The sequence below is a fragment of the Hemibagrus wyckioides genome, linkage group LG01 (assembly GCF_019097595.1).
Source record: "Hemibagrus wyckioides isolate EC202008001 linkage group LG01, SWU_Hwy_1.0, whole genome shotgun sequence".
NCBI classification, from domain to species: domain Eukaryota; kingdom Metazoa; phylum Chordata; class Actinopteri; order Siluriformes; family Bagridae; genus Hemibagrus; species Hemibagrus wyckioides.
The window spans coordinates 16,740,584-16,762,386 of record NC_080710.1 but is presented as its reverse complement, the minus strand read 5'-3'; the positions used below and the strand labels follow the sequence as shown (position 1 = coordinate 16,762,386).

The 21,803-nt window shown below is 39.0% G+C and overlaps 1 protein-coding gene across 3 annotated transcripts; it reads left to right on the top strand.

Moving 5' to 3' along the window:
- The first annotated feature begins 30 nt into the window (after positions 1–30).
- On the top strand, positions 31–20,093 carry cep192 (centrosomal protein 192). Of its 3 annotated transcripts, none has more exons than XM_058390928.1 (48): positions 31–319; positions 882–1,089; positions 1,683–1,793; positions 1,900–2,057; positions 2,358–2,419; positions 2,504–2,636; positions 2,775–2,887; positions 3,569–3,664; positions 3,783–3,929; positions 4,222–4,375; positions 4,511–4,719; positions 4,946–5,065; positions 5,384–5,792; positions 5,880–6,026; positions 6,102–6,166; positions 6,277–6,492; positions 6,690–6,831; positions 6,928–7,001; positions 7,104–8,163; positions 8,413–8,524; positions 8,716–8,869; positions 9,145–9,931; positions 10,153–10,301; positions 10,517–10,747; positions 10,880–11,005; positions 11,137–11,271; positions 11,372–11,435; positions 11,535–11,674; positions 11,929–12,021; positions 12,181–12,299; positions 12,392–12,577; positions 12,657–12,747; positions 13,273–13,452; positions 14,432–14,692; positions 15,110–15,231; positions 15,353–15,459; positions 15,565–15,727; positions 16,232–16,401; positions 16,711–16,834; positions 16,923–17,028; positions 17,162–17,369; positions 17,663–17,739; positions 17,840–17,935; positions 18,038–18,157; positions 18,287–18,396; positions 18,586–18,709; positions 18,940–18,998; positions 19,586–20,093. In XM_058390928.1, the coding sequence occupies exons 2-48, from the start codon at positions 926–928 to the stop codon at positions 19,716–19,718; spliced, it is 8,127 nt and encodes a 2,708-aa protein (XP_058246911.1). In that variant the 5' UTR covers positions 31–319; positions 882–925; the 3' UTR covers positions 19,719–20,093. The 3 variants fall into 3 exon arrangements, with proteins under 3 accessions (XP_058246911.1, XP_058246919.1, XP_058246905.1); XM_058390922.1 differs by having other exon boundaries at positions 32–319; positions 6,925–7,001; XM_058390936.1 differs by lacking the exon at positions 18,940–18,998 and having other exon boundaries at positions 6,925–7,001.
- The last annotated feature ends 1,710 nt before the right edge of the window (positions 20,094–21,803 follow it).

Sequence of the window (21,803 nt, the reverse complement as noted above, 5' to 3'; positions counted from 1 at the left end):
AGGCCCGCCCACAAAAAGAAATTTAGAGGCGGGCTGCTTCGGTTACGGTTCAACTTTGTTTTATTTTTTTCCGCTGGTTATAGGGAGGTGGATATATACACTCTTTTGGCGTTCTCTGGCCAAGCAGTAAACGGTTAAAAACTGAACGACTATCAGCGATAACCTGCTTGTTGGTGCAGTTCTTTGTATGTCATCTGTAATTTCTGAATCCGTTGGAGTCTGAGATATAATTTGCGGACATTTTCCGAGGCAGTTAGCTGCTGGTGGTCGTTAGGTAGGCGACAGTGGAAAAGCTAATGGGGAGAGTTAGATGAACACGGTGAGTAATGATTACATGGAGCAGACTGTTTGTTTTTGTGTATTGGGTTTATTCAGCAGAGTTGGGTAGATAATACACAATCCATGCCTTTCTTTCATTGCCGAGTTTTCAGCTAACGGCAACTATCAGTGTAGCCAACCAAAGTTAGCTAGCTGGATTATCACGGTGCTCCTAGTTTGTGTATGTATTTTTACTGACTTCATGTTTTCCTCGCTGACTTTTGTTGTGATTATTGTTAGTACACCCTGGTAAAAAAAAAAGAAGCACCATCTTGCTTTAAAAACAGCTTGTCCCCAACTAAAAAGCTTAAATGTCATTGCTAAGAAGTGGAAGTAAAAGCTTTATCATGTGTTCAATGTGAACAAACTATCTAGAGAGTTACCTTCAGAACGTGCAAATATGCCCATATTCACCTGAGTGCTATTGCATTGATCAGCTGTCTACTTGTAAAACCTTAAGCTTTATGTCTGATTCTGTTGTTTTGTAGACAGATTTAAAGCCCCCCCCCCCCCCCCAAAACACACAATGAGTTGTCATTCATTTTGCTGTATGTTTTTTGCAGCCCATGCCCCATGTGATGAGCCATTGTGTTGCTGAGTCACAGACATGGACAGCTTCCGAAACCTGGAGGATGAGACATTTCCCAGTTTCAACATGTCTTTAGGCAGCAGTGGCCGGGCCACTCTGGGTGATGTTACACTGGGCTCCACTCTCGGGGTGCCCATGGCTGCTTCGACTGTAGCTAAAAGTAGAGCTACAGCAGACAACAGGTGTGAGACTCTGGTTTGTATGTTCACTCTGTTGCATAATTGTGAAACCTGCTATTGCAGTAGTTTGACTCATGGAAAAATGACAATCACACATGAGACGATATGGAAACATGGTGACAGCCCGGCAAGTCAGTAAATACAGACAATAGACTATACAAAAAGCTATAGATTAGGTGTTCCTGTAATTGTTTCCAGATTCATGGTTATTTAGACCTGGGTAAAGCGGTCACTGAAGACGAGTAAATGAATAAACACAATTGATGAACTAAACTCAAGGTAAAATCTGTTAATGGTATTGTTAATATTCAAATATTCAGGGTAGCAGTATGACCATGTGATGTGCATGTGGATTTGGTTGGAAAAAAAAAAAAAATCTCCCTTGCAGTGTGACTTATGGATGTAGAAATGGTGTATTACAGAATTAAAGAACTGTTCACCAATTAATCTTGCATTTATCCTACTGCACAAGTATCAGGGCAACATCAGCATACAAGACAATTTGCAAACTATCTGGTATTCGCAGGTTGCTGAATGGAAAGTAGTATACCGTTACATTTAAGCCTGTTAACATCCTTAATTTTTTATTGCTACAGGTTAACTGATGTCCAAGCCTCCTACTTAGAGCCTGGGCTGCTTCCTCTAGCAGGTTCCCAAGGCTCAAGTTGTGGAAGGGAAAAGTTTGCGCTCAGCTTCAAAGATGATTTGTGAGTGTCAAACTCGTATTCATGTCTTGTCCATTTCTTTTATAAAAGTAATATAATGTATCGAATAAATTAAACAAAATTTCCTCTCTGATTTATTTTATTTCAGGGACAGTGCAGATGACTTCATAGCTGTTAATCGTTTTTCTGGCCTGTTAGTGAAAGTTAATTTGGATGAGTCAGAATGTGTGTCCATCAATAAACCCTCAGCTACAGTGGAAGCAAGCGCTCCGTCCGCTTCAGGCCGGCCCTCTGATTACCCTGATGGTACTAAACTCCTTTTTTGTGTTATTCTGTGGCTTGCCTGCACCAGGGCAGAGCATCACTTTAAGGAAACATATGAGAATTATGTGGTGAAATTGGTATAAGGCATAAAATGTTTGTTGGAACATCATATGTAAATATGTAATCAGTTAGCGGAACATAAACCCAAACTTTTTGTGCTGCTGTTATATTTGTCTCACCAGTTTTAAGATTTTGTCTTTCAATATTTTAATGATGAATCCTGTGTCACTAAATCACCCAACTAATAATTTTTTTTTCTTGAATAAAATAAATATATTACAGATATTTCTACTGGCCTCTTGACAATTTCTCATGTTGGAGGTAAAGAAACCATTACTGGTCAGGTAAGATCACAAGGATTGCAAAATGATTTCATAACTCAGTTGTAGCCAGAAATCTGTAACCAAATGAATTGTTGATCGTTTTAGGCTGTGTTAGCTCCAATACCCATAGAAGAGGGTCCAGAGAGTGAGGCAGTGGACAGTGATGGGATGAGTATCACAAGCTTCCTGGCTAACGAGAAGCTCATGTCACTCGATAGCATGAACAGTGATGTTACAGGTAAGGGGGGCTGTCAGATTCTTACAGTGAAACATTATCATATGTATATATATATCAACAGGGATTTCAAATCCATCTATAAATGACACTTTAGTGTGATGGCACTTTTTTTTTTGATGCATGTTTATATTTCTGCAGATGATGATATTGATGTAGACAACCTGCATGATGATGAGTTGCAGCTGTATTTCAACAAGCTCATTCCTCCAGCCATGCAGAGAGGACGAGTGGAGGGTCAAGAGATCCCAGCTGTAAGTTGTTGGTGTACCTAATTTAGTTGTCCTACATAATTGTTTGCAGAATTTTTTTTCCCCTTTATGTACTGCAGCACATTGACTAATGACTAAACTGTTAATGTGTATACTGAAAGACACTCTTATCTACACTGTATGGCCAAAGGTGTGTGAACACCTGACCATCACAACCAATGTGCTTTTTGAGCATTCCATTGCAGATTTAGTTCCCCTTGGCTGTAATAATAACCTTCATTCTGGGAAGGCTTTCTGCAAGATTTTGGAGCGTAATGTTGTGGACTTGTTTTCATTTAGTTACAAGAGCATTACAAATTTATCTTGGGCAATGAGGCCTGGGGTGCAGGCAGTATGCCAGTTTAACCTAAAGTGTTCACTGAACACTCAAGTTCTTCCGCTCCAACACCATGTCCATCTTAATGATCCTCACTTGGGCACTGTCATGCAGGAAAGGTTTTGGGGCCCCTTAGGTCCAGTGAAGGGAGATAAGAAGAAAATAATTAAAAGTGCTTTCTTACGATGTGGCAGCAGTTTGGAGAAGGCCTACATATGAGTATGATTGTTGGTTGTCCACATACCTTTGGCCATATTCTGTACATGGAATATGGAGGGGATCAGTTTTTTGGGAACGCTGTTTCACGCTGGCAATGTGTGTCCTTTAAAATGCGTCTCTCATTTTAGGAATTACCTGACAGTAAAGCTGGTTCATCTCAGCCCCTTGTTACTGAACAAGATACATCGCCCAAAAACCGATGCAACTTTCTAAATGACTATAAGGTAGATTTTTTTTTTTTTTTTGATTTTTTTTTTTTTTATAAAGTTTATTGTAATTAAGCAATTGTCTAATTAAATAGATCTGTGGTGGTAAATAAAGTATGCAACTTTCTCTTCATAGGGGGTTTTTTGCATGCCTGATGTGCGGCTAGCTGCCACAGGTATGGACTCGTGTCCTGCTAGTGATGAAGACACAGAAGATGAGCTGGAAGCCTCACAGAACCGTAGCAGAGCTCGATTCCTGTTGCCCAGTACCTCCAGGCAACTGGTAAATTAAAGAACTAATGCTAATTCACTGTAACGTTTGGAATGACAGTATGTTAACACAGGCATTTCATGTAGCTTTAAGGACAGTTATTTGGACAAGCAGGGCTGCAAAAAAAAGGGGATTAATAATGTCTGATATTTGGTATAAAGTCAGATTTTGTTAAATAATGTATAGCAGTTTGACACCCATTCATGCCTTTCATGATCACTCATAACGTTAAAAATGCTTAACAGAAGCATAGCTTTTTATTTTGCTGTTATATGTCAGTTTCTTTGTGTTAATGTATAAACAGGTTGGGGAAAGCCATCAGCCTCATTTTAGGCCAGGCCTGGAAGGGGGAAGCTCAGATGATGAGTCTCAGACAGGTGCACAATTTGCAGACTCCAGGACAGGCATTGAACATCGGTGCTCTGCTGAGGGACAAGTGATTGACTTGCCAATAACGGGTATTCAGATTTGGTTTATTTATTTTAACTCTGAGCTTTCTAACGAATAGCAAACAGTGAACAAGGATGTTTTCCATCTGTAAATATTCTATGCTGAAATCTTAACATTTTATACATCTTGGTGTTCTGTTTTAGGAGATGGTGGAGGGGGTGATGGGAGCAGTGGTAGTGAGGAGGATGGAAATGATGGAGGTGTATCTACAATGCCCCTACCCACTGGTGTCCAGACCACATATGATGTGCTACGGGGACTAGGAATTGTGGGAGGAAGTGGGACGAGCGAGGATGAACTACTCTCACAGCTCCCTGGATTAGGCCGATTTGTCTCAAATGTGTATAGCCAGGTAATCCATATTCAAAAAACTGTACAGTTTAGTGTGATCTCCAGGTAGTAGATTTTCTCTGAATGAATTATGTATATTTTTTTAAAGCAGTTTAGTAGTTGATGTTTTTGAGCTAATTATGCCCTTAATTAGTTGGGTAAGGTGGTAAGGGGTGGAAAAACATAACTGCAGATTTGGATATAGACTTGCTGCTAAGCAATCATGTATTTGTGGTGTGTATTTTCAGATGGGAGACCGTGAGGGTCCAGTTGGGACAGTTGAAACTGAGTCGTCAGTTCAAAGTTCTGGACTGACCCGGCTTCATCCAATAAACCAGAGTATGAATCCTGATAGGCAAGAGACTCTGGTGAGGTTTGACCCATCTTCATGTAGCTTAACAATTTTAAGGTTATTTTTTTGTGCACTTGTAATTTTTCATCTCAACAGCTCTTTTAGTTTCATATATGGGTGCCAAACAAGAGGAAATACCTGTAAATCATTTGTTTTGGAGTAGAGTACTGCATTACATCATTGTACCAAACACCCCATAATGCTACTTGTGTTAGTTTGATAGTAAGAGTTGAAATTGTGATTTTTTTTTTTTTTTTTTTTCTTTTTTTTTTTTTTGAGGGAAAGACTTGAACAAATACTGGTCAGTAACACCAAACCCTCTTTCTTTTAATAGAATGCCATGGATAGTTCAGATGCGGGTGCAGGATCTCTGGAAGAACGCTTTGACTCTGTGTACCTTAGGCCTGGTGTTGCGTGTAACCTACAGGACTCAACTTCAGGTGCTTCTGTACTTCAAGGCACTCAGAATGCTTTTGACTTCTCTTTTACCAAAAACCCTCTTGGAGAGAGCAAAGCGGGAGTCGATCAAGGGAATGCCATCAACTTTAGTGATCTTGGTCTCCGTGGAGGCCCTTTTAGGAACTCTATTGGTTTTGGCCAACACTCAAACAGCAATGAGGAACATTTAGGAGAAACTCTTGAAGTCAAGTATCTCTCACAAAACCACCAAAATGAGGTTAAGCAGCATAATATTTGGAACCAAGAGTCATGTCCTGATGATGTGGAACTGGAGTTCCAGCAAGGTTAGATCATTCACAGTAGAATTCATGTTCACTTTTTTTGGTGTTAAACCATTTAGAATGCCACACATCAAGTTTCTTGTTTTGTAGGTGCCAATGATACTCATAGTGTTGTCTACCAGAACAAGGATGGAAAATGGGTGACTGATCTTGCCTACTACTCCTCTTTTGAAAAGGAGACAAATATTCCTGATGATATTGCAAACCAGTTGCAGTCTGAAGACTTTGTTGGCGGTGGTAAGTACAGGTGGATGAGTGCCTAAAAACATCATTTTGTTTTGCCATGTTCTGAAAGGTTTGCTTGTTGTTCAGGTCAGGCAATGGAAAAGATTATTGAGGATCAAAAGGAGTTTGAGAAAGAGCATCAGTTCATGCAGGCGAGCATTGCTCCTTTTTATTTAAAAAATGACTTTTTATACGTGTTACATTTTCAAATTAAGTACTGATGCATGCATGGAGTAACAAGAATTTTTTACCCTACTAATAGGAGGAACAGATTGAACCAGGTAACAGAAGCGAGCTTCTTGGTGACACCTCTTGGAAACTTCCCACTAGTAGCCATGTTCTGATGAGATCCTCCCAAGTCTCAACTGAGTTTGAGAAGGGGAATCAAAGTTATTTGCGTATTTCCCTGGGGGAATTTTTTCAGCAGAGATCTGAGGCTTTGGGCTGTTTAGGTGGCAATGAAGAAGACATTAAAAGGGTGAGAACATCACTTAAAAATAACATTAGAGCTGCATTGAGACTTGTTATTTGCAGGGCTACTTAACTGATTACTAAAATACACCATAGGATTCTCTGTTTTGATCAGTCTTCTATGACTAGAGGACAGCTAATTTACAATTGCCATAAGTTAGTCATGCAAGATCTGATGTTTTATTGTCTTTTTTTTCCTCTTAGCCCTCATTTGGATATATCATTAACTCTCCTGAGAAGAGGGAGCCCTTTGCTTTGATCCGGCCCTCTGATTTCTCTTCAAGAGGAAGCTCAGTTCACAGTGAAATTGTCCAGCTCAGTGATGTAGATCAGACTATGAATCCAGGTATGAGATCTTTTCCCCAATGCCCCTTTGGGTGTGGTCTAGGATTAGGGCTTTGTTGAAAATGCTAACTTCATTGCTACTTTGAACCCCTAGAAGATTTGGAGAAGACTCTTGAACCTATACCAGCTGAGCATCCACAGAAGGGTCTTTCACAGGCAAAAGATGTACAAGTAAGATTTTTTTTTAAACCGTATGGCATGTTCTTTTACAAATTAGTTTGTTTAAATATATTTAGATTGTATGCAAGTTTTTGATTTTTCATTTTGCAATAGATTTCGCCTGTCCTGTCACTGGATCATACGGGGAATTCCAGTCAAAATCAAACTCCAGTGGAATCAAAATCCAGTGGAAGTTTATCACTTAGTATCAGCACAATTGCTTCAGCTATTGCAGATGCCTCAATCAGCTCAGACCCTGCCCAGCTTGCAGCAATGATCATGGAGTTATCTAAAAATAGGCACTCCAAAAGAAAGAGGATGGGTGAACTACTTCTGACTCCTGACAATGAAAAACTGTCTGAACAGGATGACCTTCAGAAAAGCGTATCTCTGGGTGACCTAAGTGCTCTTGACATGGAGAAATACCTGAAGAAGGCAGAAGTGTCTAGCAGTGATAGTGATGCTTCCAGCTCCCAGTCCTGTCTTGATATTCTTAGCTTGGCAGACAGTCTAGCTAACTCATGCAGGCCTACACAGAAACAGACTCCTCCTCTACAAAACAGCAATAGTCTTCATGCAGGAGAGCATTCAGATTCAAAAGATGTTGTAAAGAAAAGTCAGGTTTTACCGAATAACACGTCTCAACAGACTACAGAAGTTGTGTATGAAGTTAAAAGGTCTGAGGCCAAGAAGAGTTCTATTCCACGACCGAAGACTACCTGCATTCCAACAGCCACAGCTCACCCAGCCAGGAGATCAGCAGGTGCAGGACAGTCATTGACATCAACACTAAATTCTAAGCCTGTTCAAGGCAAATCGGAAAAAAGCAACAGTGACTGCTACATACCAACACCTGCAGGAAACCGGACTTGCTCAGAGTCCAGGGCCAAAGTGAGCACAGGGCAACCACAGGCGACCTCTTTAAAAAGTAAGGACTCAATATCAGACTCATTGGCTGGCCCAAAAAACTCTGGCAGGCAAACTGTCAGATGTTCAGAGTTGCCTTCACTAAAGAGCCCGCCACACACGCCCCAAAGCAAAAACTATGTGAGACCGAGAGAGACATCCTGCTCGGAACAAGCAAGATCGCCTGGGTGTCCAAGAGCTACTCAGGTTGTTGCAAAAGAGAAACTTGCTGGACAGAATATCTTTTCAACCCCTGATGCAAATTTTGGCAAGTTTGTTTTTGCTGTTTATTTTATATATGTTTTTAAAACGTCTTACAATATTGTTTAACATTGATTTAATTTTATTATTGTTGCAACTTCTATGAACCATTAGATTGTTGGATAGTAACAAAAAGTAGGGCTTACTTTTTACATGTTCTAGGTGTCAGATGAATGTCTAATTGGTTCCAAATCATTTCTGTGCAAATTTTTATTATGGAGTATGTATATATTCATTTTTCTTGTTTGTTTTAAAGCCTCACCTGAGCGCTGTGCCTCTGTGGAGACTAGTCGTTGCACCTTTAGGCCATCCACCTCTCCACTTACTCATTCAAGCCCGAGCCAAACTTCACTGCCCAGCGGATATGAGTAAACTTTTCTGCTCACTGATTGTTCTAGCTTAGCTTAACCAATGTAGCCTATTTAAGAGAAAACCACAGTAGTGTATTATATAGTGTTGTGTAATCTAATATTAATTAATAGCTTATGTTTAATTTTAAAATTTATACTGTGAGGCTTGGAGTATATTCTGACTTCTGCAATCTGTTTGTGTTCTTTAGAGACCTATCTCATTCCTCTAGTAGTGGTATGTGTGAGAGAAGTCCTGGAACTGACCCGCTGTCACCTCAGTCTCACTGTTCTAGTCCATCCATCAGCAGACTTACCTACCTGTCTATTAATGAGAACACTACACTCCCTACACCTAATCATCAGGTCAGTTTTAAGTCCCTCAGTTTTGGAGTTTAAGACCTTTGCTCAGCTGAGCATGCTAAAATTTAAAAAGAAGCACACACATGAAATGTATTAACTGTAATCACCATTTATAATGGCCTTTTAATGAGTCTGTAAAAGACAGCTTCCATACATGGCTTGAATTTTGATGTTTTGTATTTTTACTGTATATGCACTTGGGGTTGACTTAAGTTACATAAAGTTTTCCATTAAATGTGAATACAGTATTGATATGTACCTGAATATTTTTTTGACAGAAAAATCAATCCATGTCCCTGAGCACCACTATCATCAGGGCAAGTCCCACCCCACCAGTTGAACCTGCTGATGCAAATAAACCAATCCATCAGACCCATAATGGAGAACTGAGTTTGCAATCATCTTGTCATGCTAAATCTCCTGGCTCAAATCAACAGATGTCAGAACATGGCTCACACATCCAAAGTGATTGCAATATCCACAAGGACTACAGGCATGAGTTTGGTCCAGTAAATCACCAGTCCATGTCTCACCCAAGTCTGTATGCTCAAGTTGACTCTGGTTATTCCAGCAACCTCAACATTAACAATCAGCCTGGGGCACTAATGGAGCAGAATATTAAACAGGTCACTAACAACCCTGCAGCAGGGAGTGAGGCTTTCCTTGGCTCACAGTATGGTCCTCCTGCTACCTCCTACAAATCGGAATCCTTAAGGTATGGGCTGGCCCCAAACTCCCAGGGTGCTTTGTCAGACCTAAACTGTGGTGTACCAAACCTGCTAACTGGCCGGTCGCTCTTTAGCACTCAGGTTCCACAACAGTACTTGAGCACAGAAGGGTCATTGCAGGCTTCATCTTACCATATAGGGCCTATGGCTGGATCATATGGTGTGCCAGCTATGATGGCTGGTGCTGATCCACAAATTTCACATGTTCCTGGATCAACAGGTTTATCATCTGTCTTTATGACTGCTGGCCAACGTCCTCATCAGTACCCCCTCAGCAAACCTTATGGACAGCCCATCATGGGGGCATGGTCTGGACGAAATTTGGCTGATCCCAGAAGTAAGTGTTTGTTTATTGTTTAGGAGAGTGTGTTTTTACTAGTAGCTGTCATTGGTAATAATTCATAATAAAAACTTGTGAGTAGATTAGCACATCTATCTGCTCCAAAATAACAATAAAGCTGTTGCTGTTCCTTTTTTTTCTTCAAGTTTTTTTTCTGCATCTGTCTCTCTTTTTAATAGCACTGTATCTATTACATTAATGATTTTCCTGTTATTCAGCCCAAGTGGTTGTCCCAGATGAGCTGAAGTTTCCTGGTACATGTTGTGTGGGTATTGCTTGCCAGACAACACTGAGCATCTTTAACCCCACAGAACGCTGGCAACAAGTGGCCATATCTACTGTAAATCTGTCAATCGATGGAGAGAAGGTTCTAACTCTTGTATACTTATTCATCACTTGAATGATAAAACAATGTCATTCTTAAAAGTTGTAACTACTGCCATTGGTTGATCAATTTGAGTAAACTTTTGTGTTAAACTTTTATTGTCCTTCGTCGTTTATTTGATTCCAGACTGATTTCAGCCGATATGTGCAAATTGATTGGTAATAAAGGTATTATGCAATAATGTATATTTCTACCAGGTGGACACACTGACATACCAGTGGCTGATTGTGAAGAATAAGACTATTATTGGACCTAAAAGCACAGAGGAGCAGAAGGTGCTGTTGATTGCTCCAAAAGCTGGCCTGTACCAGTGTACTCTCAGTGTGTCTTCCTGGCCTGCTTCTGCTGAGAGTGAGACAGTGGCACAAGCTGAAGCCTTTGCCAAGAAAGTAGTACTCATTGCAGTGGCCGAGAACCCAGCAATAGACGTAAGCGTTTGATGTACTTAATGTTTTGGATGGCACTTTAATGAATCATTTTGCTCTTGATAAAAATGAACAGAGAAATTAACTTAAGATAATTGAATGAAATTAACCAAAGATAATTAATTATGTTGATAGGTGGATGTTGGCAAGAAGGGCTGTCTTGACTTTGGAGACTTGGCAGGAGGCAGTGTTAAATCTCTGCCCCTTAAATTGGTGAACAGGACACGAGCAACTGTACCCATTCGTCTAGTCATAAGTGCGGTTAGTAAACTATTTCTTGCATTACCCTTAACAGTGTGAACTGTAGAATTCTGCCCAGTATTTTGTGGTTTGAACATGTAGTGAAGTTTGAAGAAACATGCCTAGTAACACATTTTAAATTTTTTTTCCAGAATGCCTCAGCATGGCATTGCTTCAGCTTCTCTAAGAGTCCCATCACTATGTCTGCAGATGGCTCTCTCCATACAGGGGGGAATTTGACCTCCATTTCAGTTATAAACCATGTGATGCATTCCAGCTGTGGTGATGTAAGCATGTATAACTCAAGCAAACATGGAACTAATCTGTACTGAATTCTATCTGTGCTACACTGAACTGTATTAAAACCTTTGTGTTCTTTGTTAACAGAATCCAGACAGCTTTATGGTGTGGGTTCACTTTAATGCACCTCAGAGATTCAGTGCAAAATTAGGTAGTGATATGTTGCGGTGGTAACTATTTTTGTGAGTGCAAATGTGGACCAAAATCTTCCATATTGATTGTATTGAAACAGCTTTGTCATGTGATGCAGGTGAATTAGGCCCACCAGATGAATTCAGTGCTCGAGTCGATATTGAGGTGGACAACCCCGGCCCCAGTCGTGTGATCCAAAGTGTTGTCCTTAGAGCGAGGTCTGGCATAGCCAGAGTTCATGCTCCCAAGGATCTACAGGTAACAAGTTACGGTTTATCAAATTTTGACCTAGCTTTTTTGCCTTCATCTGAGGATAAACCCTTATTGAATAGGATTGGATGCCTGACGTGTTTCAGTGCTCATGTAATGTCTTCATTGTCTCCTGTCTCTGGAAGTTATCAGATTCAGATAGCTGGGCATCTGGAGCATTAGAACCTTTGGGTTGACTGGTTTTCATCAAATTGTTGTGGAATTTAATTTCCATTGTACTTTGCTTGTAACTGTTTTTACAGACTGTTTGTCTTCAGACTCCACTGGGAAAGTCAGCCAGCCAGACTTTACCATTAAAGAATGCAGGCAACATTGATGTCCAACTTAGACTGAAGGTACTTTTTCTTTGCTGTAAGGGAAATCAAATTGATGGAATTGCATTAATTATGCAAAATGTACAGCTTGAGAAATGTGCAATATTATTTCAAAAGATGCAAGTACATATAACAGTTGTGTTGTGTGCTGGTAGTAAATATGTGGATTTGGATTTATAGAGTAATGATGGTGATAACTGCTTTACGGTGAAGCCTGAAGAGCTATTCCTACGAACTGGAGAGGAACAGGAAGTTGTTGTTACTTTCACTGCCCAGAGCAACAGAAAATATAAAGAGTGGTATGTCTGTTTCTTTACTGTAACCCTGTGGCAAAGTACATGACTGCATGTGAGTGGGAATTTCCACTATTCATATATAATGTTTCCCTCAGTCTGCTGACGATCCTTGTACTGCCCAGTGGACCACAGTATGAGGTTGTCTTAAAAGGAGAGGTGTTCCAGGGGAATTCTGGGCATGTGACGTCTGCTCAGGTCTTAGTGCCCCATAATGAAGTGCCACCGATCCTCTCCAACAAGCAGTTCATGGCCTGGGGAGGAGTTACTCTCGGCAGAGCTGTGTAAGTCCACCAGGAACGTGCAGATTCACCCACATGGATATCTACAGTTTTAATTTGAAAATAAATTTTTGTGTTGCAGGCAGCAGAAGCTGGTTCTGAGAAACAATTCCCCCACTACATCACAGCAGCTACGACTACTTGTCAGAGGTCAGGACCAGGACTGCTTTCAGGTTAGTTCTGCAGACCTGCCAACATTTGTATGTACCCTGTACATGTATATGAACCCTGTATTTTAACACCAGTGTACAGAAAGAGTACACCATATTCACAGTAGACAATAAAAATGCCAGATGAGTCCATTTAAATTTGAATCAGAAACAAGTGTTTTGAATCTCCAGTTTTATTTATTTAATTTATTAACTGAGGTCCTGAATCCACAGAAAGCCATTTGCCCTTTCTTCACCTAACATTATTATTTATTTGGCTCATTTTCTACTCTGTTTTCTTGATTGAGAAATACAGCTTTGGTATTTTCTCAAGGTTATTAGAGAATGTTAAGTTAATTCATGTGAAATAAATCTATCAAAGTATGTCTGATGTATATGTTAAGTATATAGTTATCAGATAACTATATTTATTAGGGATGTTAATGCAAAAATGCATAATAGTAAATGTCACCAGAACAGGATTAAAATGTGTTCAAACGAGAATAAAAGGTTTTTGTTTTTGTTTCCCTTTCTTCTTCTAATTTTTAGTTGCAGAGTTCATTTGGCCCTGATGAGCGGTTGACTTGTAGCAGAGAGCTATTAATAAAACCCAAAGAGGATGTGGCAGTTCATCTTCTTTTTGCTCCAACACGTGTTGCTTCCATGCTGGCCAAGCTTGAGATTAAACAGTCTGCTGTGCGTCCATCTCAACCTGGAGTCAAATTCACTGTAAGTGAATCTCTCTTGATATTTTACTTAGAATATCATTTGATCATTTGCTCTCTCCAGTGTCTTCGCTTTAGACATTAAACCTTTTTTTTATTGCAGATATTTGGCTGGGAATTTTAGATAAGTAAGGTGTGCTATAGTGGCTTGAAGATAAAATACAATTGAACACTGTTGCAGGAAAATAATCAATGACAGAGTGGTTTAATGGGCTTAGTTGTGAGGAAGAGGGCTAATAATTTTTATTTCCAACAGCAACATGTCCTGAACTGTATAGTCAAATATAGCACTACTGTACCTCTTGTACAACAGCAACTTGCCAAAAAATATTTATTAAATAGTGACATATAGTGATCATATTTGTTTGTCCATGTGTAGTTATGTTAAATGTAGAAAGACTACAAGAGCTGATAGCAGCTGTTGATCACCGTTGCTCCCTCACCAATGTCTCTTGCAGCTTGTTAAGAAACCACAAAGCCCCCCGTCCTGATTTTCACTCGCCACAAAACTTAATTACAGCTTTATCTCTGGCTGCTTAAGAGTGCTGACACTGGAGGATGTTCCAGAAATACTAAATAAATGTCTCTGCAAAGAAAGCCTCACCATACTCAGCAATTATAGACATTTTATTAATCCTTTCCATATAATACTTCCATCACAGAAGTCCCTGTATGTAAATGGTTGCTATATATTGTAAATAGTAACACAGAGCGTTCACATTAACATAAACATTGCATTCAACTACTTTCTGAGCTGTGCAATCAACACCTGATCTGTCACAGCCATGTTTTTTATTTTCTCAAAACTACAAAATAATGATCATTTAACTATTGCAACTTTTGTGCTTGTGACACCATGGAGGATGGCAATCTGGATCATATCATTCACTCATTTCTCAGAAGCTTGAACTACTTTTTTTTTTCCCTATAGTAAACCCTTACGAATTTGTAACTGGAAAAATACTCTTATCTGTCTTTTTAAGATCCCTCTGTCTGGTTATGGAGGCACAAGTAATGTGATTTTGGAGGAATTAAGGAAACGTTCTGAAGGTTATGTGGCCACACTGAGCGGCATTCAGACTGGCAGAGTCAGCAAACTTTGTGTGTGCATAAGGAACACAGGCTCCAGAGCTGCATTTGTTCGAGCCGTGGCATACAGTGACCTGGAGAAACGCACAATCATGGACTCTACAGTTATCAGCCTGTCGCCCTCACAGTTTATACTGAAAGAAAGGACTCAAGAGGTGCGTAGATTTTGTGAAAGCAAAAATAGTTTTTTTCATGTGTGATTTGGTGAGTAAACAAATGTACTTGTATCCAAAAGATGCTTTTCCATTTTAAAAAATGGGTTATATGAATTAAATTAACACATTGAAATTAAGGCTTTTTGTTAAATTGTTACTTGTCCCTGTTGCCTGAATAATGTGGTGTTTGAACACGGGGATTAACAATTAGCTGATGAATGACGAAATCCTGTAACATGGCATGTCAGAACCAAAATATTTAAACCCTGTTATGTTGTGCATAAGTAGCATTTCAATGGGCACTGTTCTACCTTGGCTTGCATGTGTTTTGTGAATGTGTTTGAAGAATGTTTTATTCTTTGTAGTTGTTGTGGTTGGGTGGCTATCACAGTATTTATTACATTGCTTTATTTGCAGGTGATTACAGTGGTGATGAAAGCATCATCTAGAGAGCAGGCTCTCTGCCAGTCACACACTGCTCTACTCGCCACCATCTGCCTCTTTTGTGGAGATGAGGTCTCTCGCCAGCAATTCAGGAAGTCAGTGACAAATTTTGTTAAACTTTTTTCATTTTTTATTATTTATTTTTAAATGTCTGATTAGCCTCAAGAATTTGTTTCTCTGATTGGGTGTCTAATGAAGAATGTTGATATCTCTTAGGTTATTGCGTATCAAGCCTGATGTAGGCAAAAAACAGTCTGACAACAGCTTACTGAAGAGCATCTCTTTTGATGAGTCTTTCCTTGGTGAGGAATTGGTTCAGGAAGGTAAGATATCTTGTGTATACTACTGACTTTCCAAGTTGCATTAACATCCTTTTTCACAATGCCTGAAGACAACTAAATATTGAATCCTGCATTTTATTTCCTCAGCCTATGACCTCCCCCAGAGGCCAAATGAGGCTCAAATTTTCTATGGGAACATAAGTAAGGTTATCCTGTCACTGTTTGGTACAGTGGAAGCTTCTGATTCAGGAGAGAGTGAACATATCGAGTTTGTCAGGGCCTCACAGCATCATGCCACAGACTCAGACAGGTACTATTTTTAAAGTGATATATACTTTATCAGGGAAATGGTGGAGGCAGATATCCCTATATATGTGTGTATATGTATGTGTGTGTGTGTGTGTGTGTGTGTGTGTGTATATATATATATATATATATATATGTATATATATATATATATATATATATATATATATATATATATATATATATATATATATATATATATATATATATATGTATGTATGTATATGTATATATATATATATATATATATGTATTAACATATATAAAATAAATTAATATAAATTAACATTACAGCTGGTACTTGCATTAATTGTCTGGCATGAACATAAGATTTAACACACTCACCAGATACCTGAATTGTTAATGATTACCTAAATTGTTGGTGAGAGGCCTCTACAAATCTCTACAAAAGAGGCATTGTAAGCCGTTCAGGAGGGTAGATAGTTGTTTGAGTATGGTGGTGTAAAGTACCTTTCTTTAATACCAATGATATCCTGTTTTCCTTTAGTGGTCTGGGGACTTCAGAGCGTCACTTCAGTAATGTTTCCCTGGACGTTCTACCAGTAAAAGGGCCATCTCTGTGTGCATCAGAACCTGTGCTAAAACAAGCAGAGTCTTCTGTGGTCAACACTTGGAGTGTCCAACCTGACCACCTGGTCCTCACTGCACCTACCATCAGTGAGTGCACTCACTCACTCCAGCTATGAGACACATTGTAATACCAAGAACAGTACAACAGGTCAAACTAGGGTGTATGTGCTGCAAATAACAGAAATATTTGTGCAAATCAAGTGATGTTTAAATTAGCTTACTTTCTGTGGGATGCAGTTAAAAGACCCATACCAAAAATACCAAATTATGGCATTTGCATTTGATGCATTTTATACCCTGTATGTAGTTATGTTGCTGTTAATTTCAATTTTTACCTATGCCTCCCATTTTAGAGTTTGTCATTAATGAATTGTTTTAATTTGTGAATGACCACAGCTGGTGCAGCTGATACTAAGAATGTGCAGATCCTGAACCGTTCAGATGGTAAACTGAGATTTGAGCTCTCCTGGCCTGCTCACTGCCTGACCATCACCCCTCAACATGGCATCATTGAGCCCCAGTATGACATGCACACTCACACATATACCTGTATATGCATACATATGGTTATACGGCGCCCTTTTTATAAACATTTCCTCTGTGTACAGGAGCCACTTGCAAATTCTAATTAGCCCAAACCCCTCACTGGCTACCAAATCTTCTTTGCTTCCATGGAGTGGCCAAATATATGTCCAGTGTGACAATCAGCAAAAGGTATTACTAAGACTTTGTACATTTTGTTCATAGAATATAAGCATGACCAAATCCAGTATTGCTGCTATTGGTTTTCTAATGATTAATCTAAAACTCCAGACTGCATAATGTAATTTGTACTTCTGCCCCCTAGTTTATCAGAGTTCAGATTCGTCAGGACCTGGCTATGGATATTTCTGCTGCTGGTTCATTCTCGGACCGCTCCCTGTGCCCCCTGCCACCCCAGGCAGAGACCCCTGTAGGCTCAGGTCTCAAAGTCCAGTGTGGCAGCCCTCATACTAGCGTGGAAATTAAGAACCGCACAGTGGTCTTTCCCTCTACTTGTTCAGGAGAGTCTACAGGTAAGAGAACATGACTCACAGCTGTTTCCAGTTCCAAAATTTACATAAACTTTTCTGCACATCATGCATCATTGGTGGTATAGAATGTATGTGGATCTAGCTCATACAAAGGTTACTTATTTTATTTGAAGAATAAACCTGTAGCTTCACAAACTCTCTCTCCTTATCATGACCAAGATTAAAATATCTGGAGACTGACTAAAAAGCTCTTAGTTATGCAGCTAGGAAGATAGTCTCCCTTAAATAAACAGACTGGGGAAATTTGCATCTGAACAAGTTTTTCTTATTTTCAGAATGTTCTGTAGAGGTGGAGAACCATGGGGAAGAAGTTAGGTGGTACCTTTCATCCTTTGCACCTACATATGTCAGGGTATTTTAATTCTTTTTCTGAACCTTTAAATCATTTTACACAGTCTGTTAATTTTTTAGTTTATATTTTGAAACTTAATGACAACACTTGTTATGCGTAGGGTGTAGAAGGAACTGGAGAGGTTTATCGGGCCACATATACAGCATTCAGATGTGAGAGAATGTCTGGGATGCTCGGGGTCAAGGAAAAGATGCAGGTCTGTACATCTGTAATCAATTCACCATCTATTTAAAACATTTAATCAGTTACTATAGTTAGCTTCTTTTTAATTGCAGATTTATTTGGTTTTGTTGTTTAGGTGCCATTTACGTTTCTCCCGCGAGACGGTGGGGACTATGCTCAGTTTTGGGATCTTGAGTGTCACCCAGTGACCAAACCACAGCAAAAGAGCCGCATCCGGTTCCAGCTTTGTGGAATGGTGAGGGTTCTCACACGTGATTTCATAAAATAACATTAGAATCATGTGTGACATGAATGTGTTGTGTGAGACAGAATTGTAGCTCAGTAGAAAATTTCAGCGGTGAATGACTGTTGTTTTTTTTTGCAGGGCATCAGAGCAGGTTCAGGGATGAGCCGTAAAGAAGACTGTGCCCTAGTGCGGACAGATGTGAATGTTAAGGGCAGAAAGAGAGTGGAATCTTCAGGCTCAAAGACTGGGTAAGATGTGTTTTAATGATCTTTTATGTGTATGCATACAGAAACAATGGTGTGTTTTACCTAAAGATAAAGTATGTAGTACTTTTTAATAGCAACATGTTTGTTGTTGATGGGTTAGGTTATAATTTTTACGCTTTTTGTATAAATGATTTATGAGCTTCATTTGTATTTTCCCTCATTCAACTTAAGTATGGAATCCTCCAGGAAAGGGGTATATGCTCCTCAGACTCTCTACATGTTCCCTGCCACACGCGTGGGTGAGGTCAGCACATTGAAGGTCAACTTCCGCAACAACTCTTGTAATACCCACGAGGTGAGTGTTCACAGAAGGTTTTAGGAATTTCACAACTGTTAACAGACTAGTATTAACTGCATCTTGAGTCTTTCTAACAGGAGAAAATACTGGACTTTAACAGTACAATTTATGTGCATATATCTTATTCAATATGCTGGATTATGTATGCAGATCTGTTTAGAAGAAACTGTCCCACTAATGTAAATGTTGCATGTCATTGATGTTGAGCTTCTCTAATTAACTTACAGTTAAGATTTTTAAGTCCTTCAGAGCCTTTCTACATCAAGCATTCCAAATATTCTCTAAGGTGAGTTAATTAGTTTTACACAGTATAAATCTATTTTTCTCTCTCTCTCTAACTAGCATTTCTCTCCTCTGTTCTGTACAGTGTAAAAAAGTCATTTAATTTAATAGCACAGTGTACATTATTATTTGAACAATTATAATGTCTATGATGTCACTTCTTGCTGCACATGCCTGCTGTGAGGCCTCCTTAACAGTTAAGGTATATGCAGGTATATGTTTAAGTGCATGCAGTATTTCAAGCATGCATGGTCTGAGAGTCATGCATACTTGTGTGTTTATTGCTTGCTGTGAATTTTTTTTTTTTTCCCCTCTTAGAACATATTCCACAGCAAAGGTTTTCTGTAGCTTTTTTGCAACTATAAATGTTTGTATCCATATTGTTAAAGGTCTGGTGCTGTTTGTAAACCTGTGATGTGATATTTAGGTGACTTCACATTGCTGTGTATTTCATCACTGAAAAATTTTCATTCCATCAATGCTTTTAAATTCATTTGCTGCTTAATCCTTGTGCTTACTTTGCATGTGCCCAGATGTTGAGAGAATCTGACATCTCTTCTCTTCTACCTTTTTTTTTTTTTTTAATACCAGGACACAGCATTATATCAACCTCCCTGTGCAGTTCAAGCCGACTGTTGTAGGCCAGCTCTCCAGCTTACTGCTTGTTCAGACAGATACAGACGTTAAACTCACCATAGAGCTCTCCGGTGAAGCTTTACCGTAACAATCACACTCATTGATTGATTTGAAGTGTTACATTAATTTTTCCCTCCATTTGAGGCATGCAATGGAATGAAGACTTCATAATGTAATTTAAGGGTTTTTCAAAATTCAGACTAAACATAAAATACAGCATAAGCTTTGATTTTGCACTATTGCCATAACCCAATATGCCAGTAAGGGGGAAGCTATTAGCATTAAATTAGGTTACAGGTTTTAGCTATGCTGTGTGATGCAGTACCGTATGCTTCCTTGATGACCTGGAACAGTACATTTCTTTTAACACAAACTTAAATCTCTTGAACACTTTGTACAACACCCTGTAAATGTATTATTCAGTTATTTATTTTTAAATTCTAAATAAATAAAGATTAATTCATGTTGGAGAATATTTATTTTTTTTCTTAATTACAAGGTACACACATTAATATGTGGGGATGTGGGCTACTGATCGGAAGGTTGTGAGTTCAAATCCCAGATCCACCAAGCTGCCACTGCTGGGCCCTTGAGCCAAGGCCCTTAACCCTCATTTGCTCACTTGTATAAAAAGAGATAAATGTAAGTCGCTCTGGATAAGGGTGTCTGCTAAATTTTGGATAATTTTGATATTTAACAGCTAGAATGATGTTTTGTCAGATTTAAATCTCTACCTGAATAAGAATGCGTGTGTGTGTGAAGTAAATAACATGTTAGTTGGAATATTTGAGCACTGTTTGTTTGCTAATGGGCAAATAAATTAGAACAAATTAACTGTTACATTATGAATGGCACAATAATATTATAACTACTTAGCATGTTAACGGTCATCAACAAAAAAATAACAACTTGTATTATGCCAGTTATGTCTTCTCTGTACATGTTTAATTGATGAATTAATTGGTTTGACTGGTAATTCACTGTCCTGACGTTGATCAAAATCCAAAAAACACCATGCTAATGTTCTTATTGATCACGATTACCAAACCTAATGTCAGACTGTTAAACGCCAGTGCGCTGAACAAAATTAACTGGCCTTTTTAATATTGAGTAGTGTGCATGCTCTAGTACTATAAAAGCGTTAACTGAATTGAGGTGAGTTTGTGTATCTTTTAACCATCTTGTTTTATGATTAGGGTGAGTAGACACAGGGGTAGCCCCAGCAGCCATACACACAGCTGAATGGTTGTTGCAGTGCTGATGTTGCACAGGTAACTGCTACAGCATCTCACTTTATTGCCATTTCCATTTGCATCGAGTGAGGCAGAGCCTTCAGCCCCTGCACATGTCTTCATACTGGAACACTGCTTCACAATTGCTTTCACTTCACCTAAACAGAGTGTGAATTAGTCATGGTTTTCATGGTTAGGTAATTATTGCCTTGGTATCATTATACACTACAGTAACTTCATGTGAAGACTGCAATTAGCTGCAGTAAATGCGCTGCTCAATCACTGTACTAAGTAGTCTACAGTGCCATGAAAAAGTATTTGCCCTTTCCTGATTTCCTCTCATTTTATATTTGTCACAAAGAGAACAAAACAAAATATGCATCTGTTGAATAATTTCACTGGATGGTAGGAAAAGATTATGCACCTCTACTACCCATGTAGTAAAAGTAATTGACCACTGAACTTAACTGGTTCTTCTGATAAATAAAGATGAGTCTTTCACATAATTGTGGAGGAATCACATTAATTCAGCCACATTAGAGGGTTTTGTGCATGAACAAAAGGTCCTGTCATGGAAGTAAGCTTGTGTGAAGGTCAAGAGATGAAGAGATAATCTTGTTACTTACTGCATAATGCATCTGTGCTTTATCACAATCTGTTAACTAAATATTCTCTCATCCCCACACCATCATACTACCACCACTGTTTGACTGTTGATTTGATGTTTTTATTGTGCAATGCTGTTAGCATTTGTTTATTTAAAATCTGAAACAGTGTTACAAACATTCTAAAAGAACTCAGGAAGGGGACAAATACTTTTTCTTAGCATTTAAGTTTCTTTGATCATTTAGAAACTGGGTGTAAGATTTCCTAGTAACAAAGTCATCTCTTACCCTGTATGTCCACAGTGGTCATGCATGTATTATGAGGAGCCTGACACT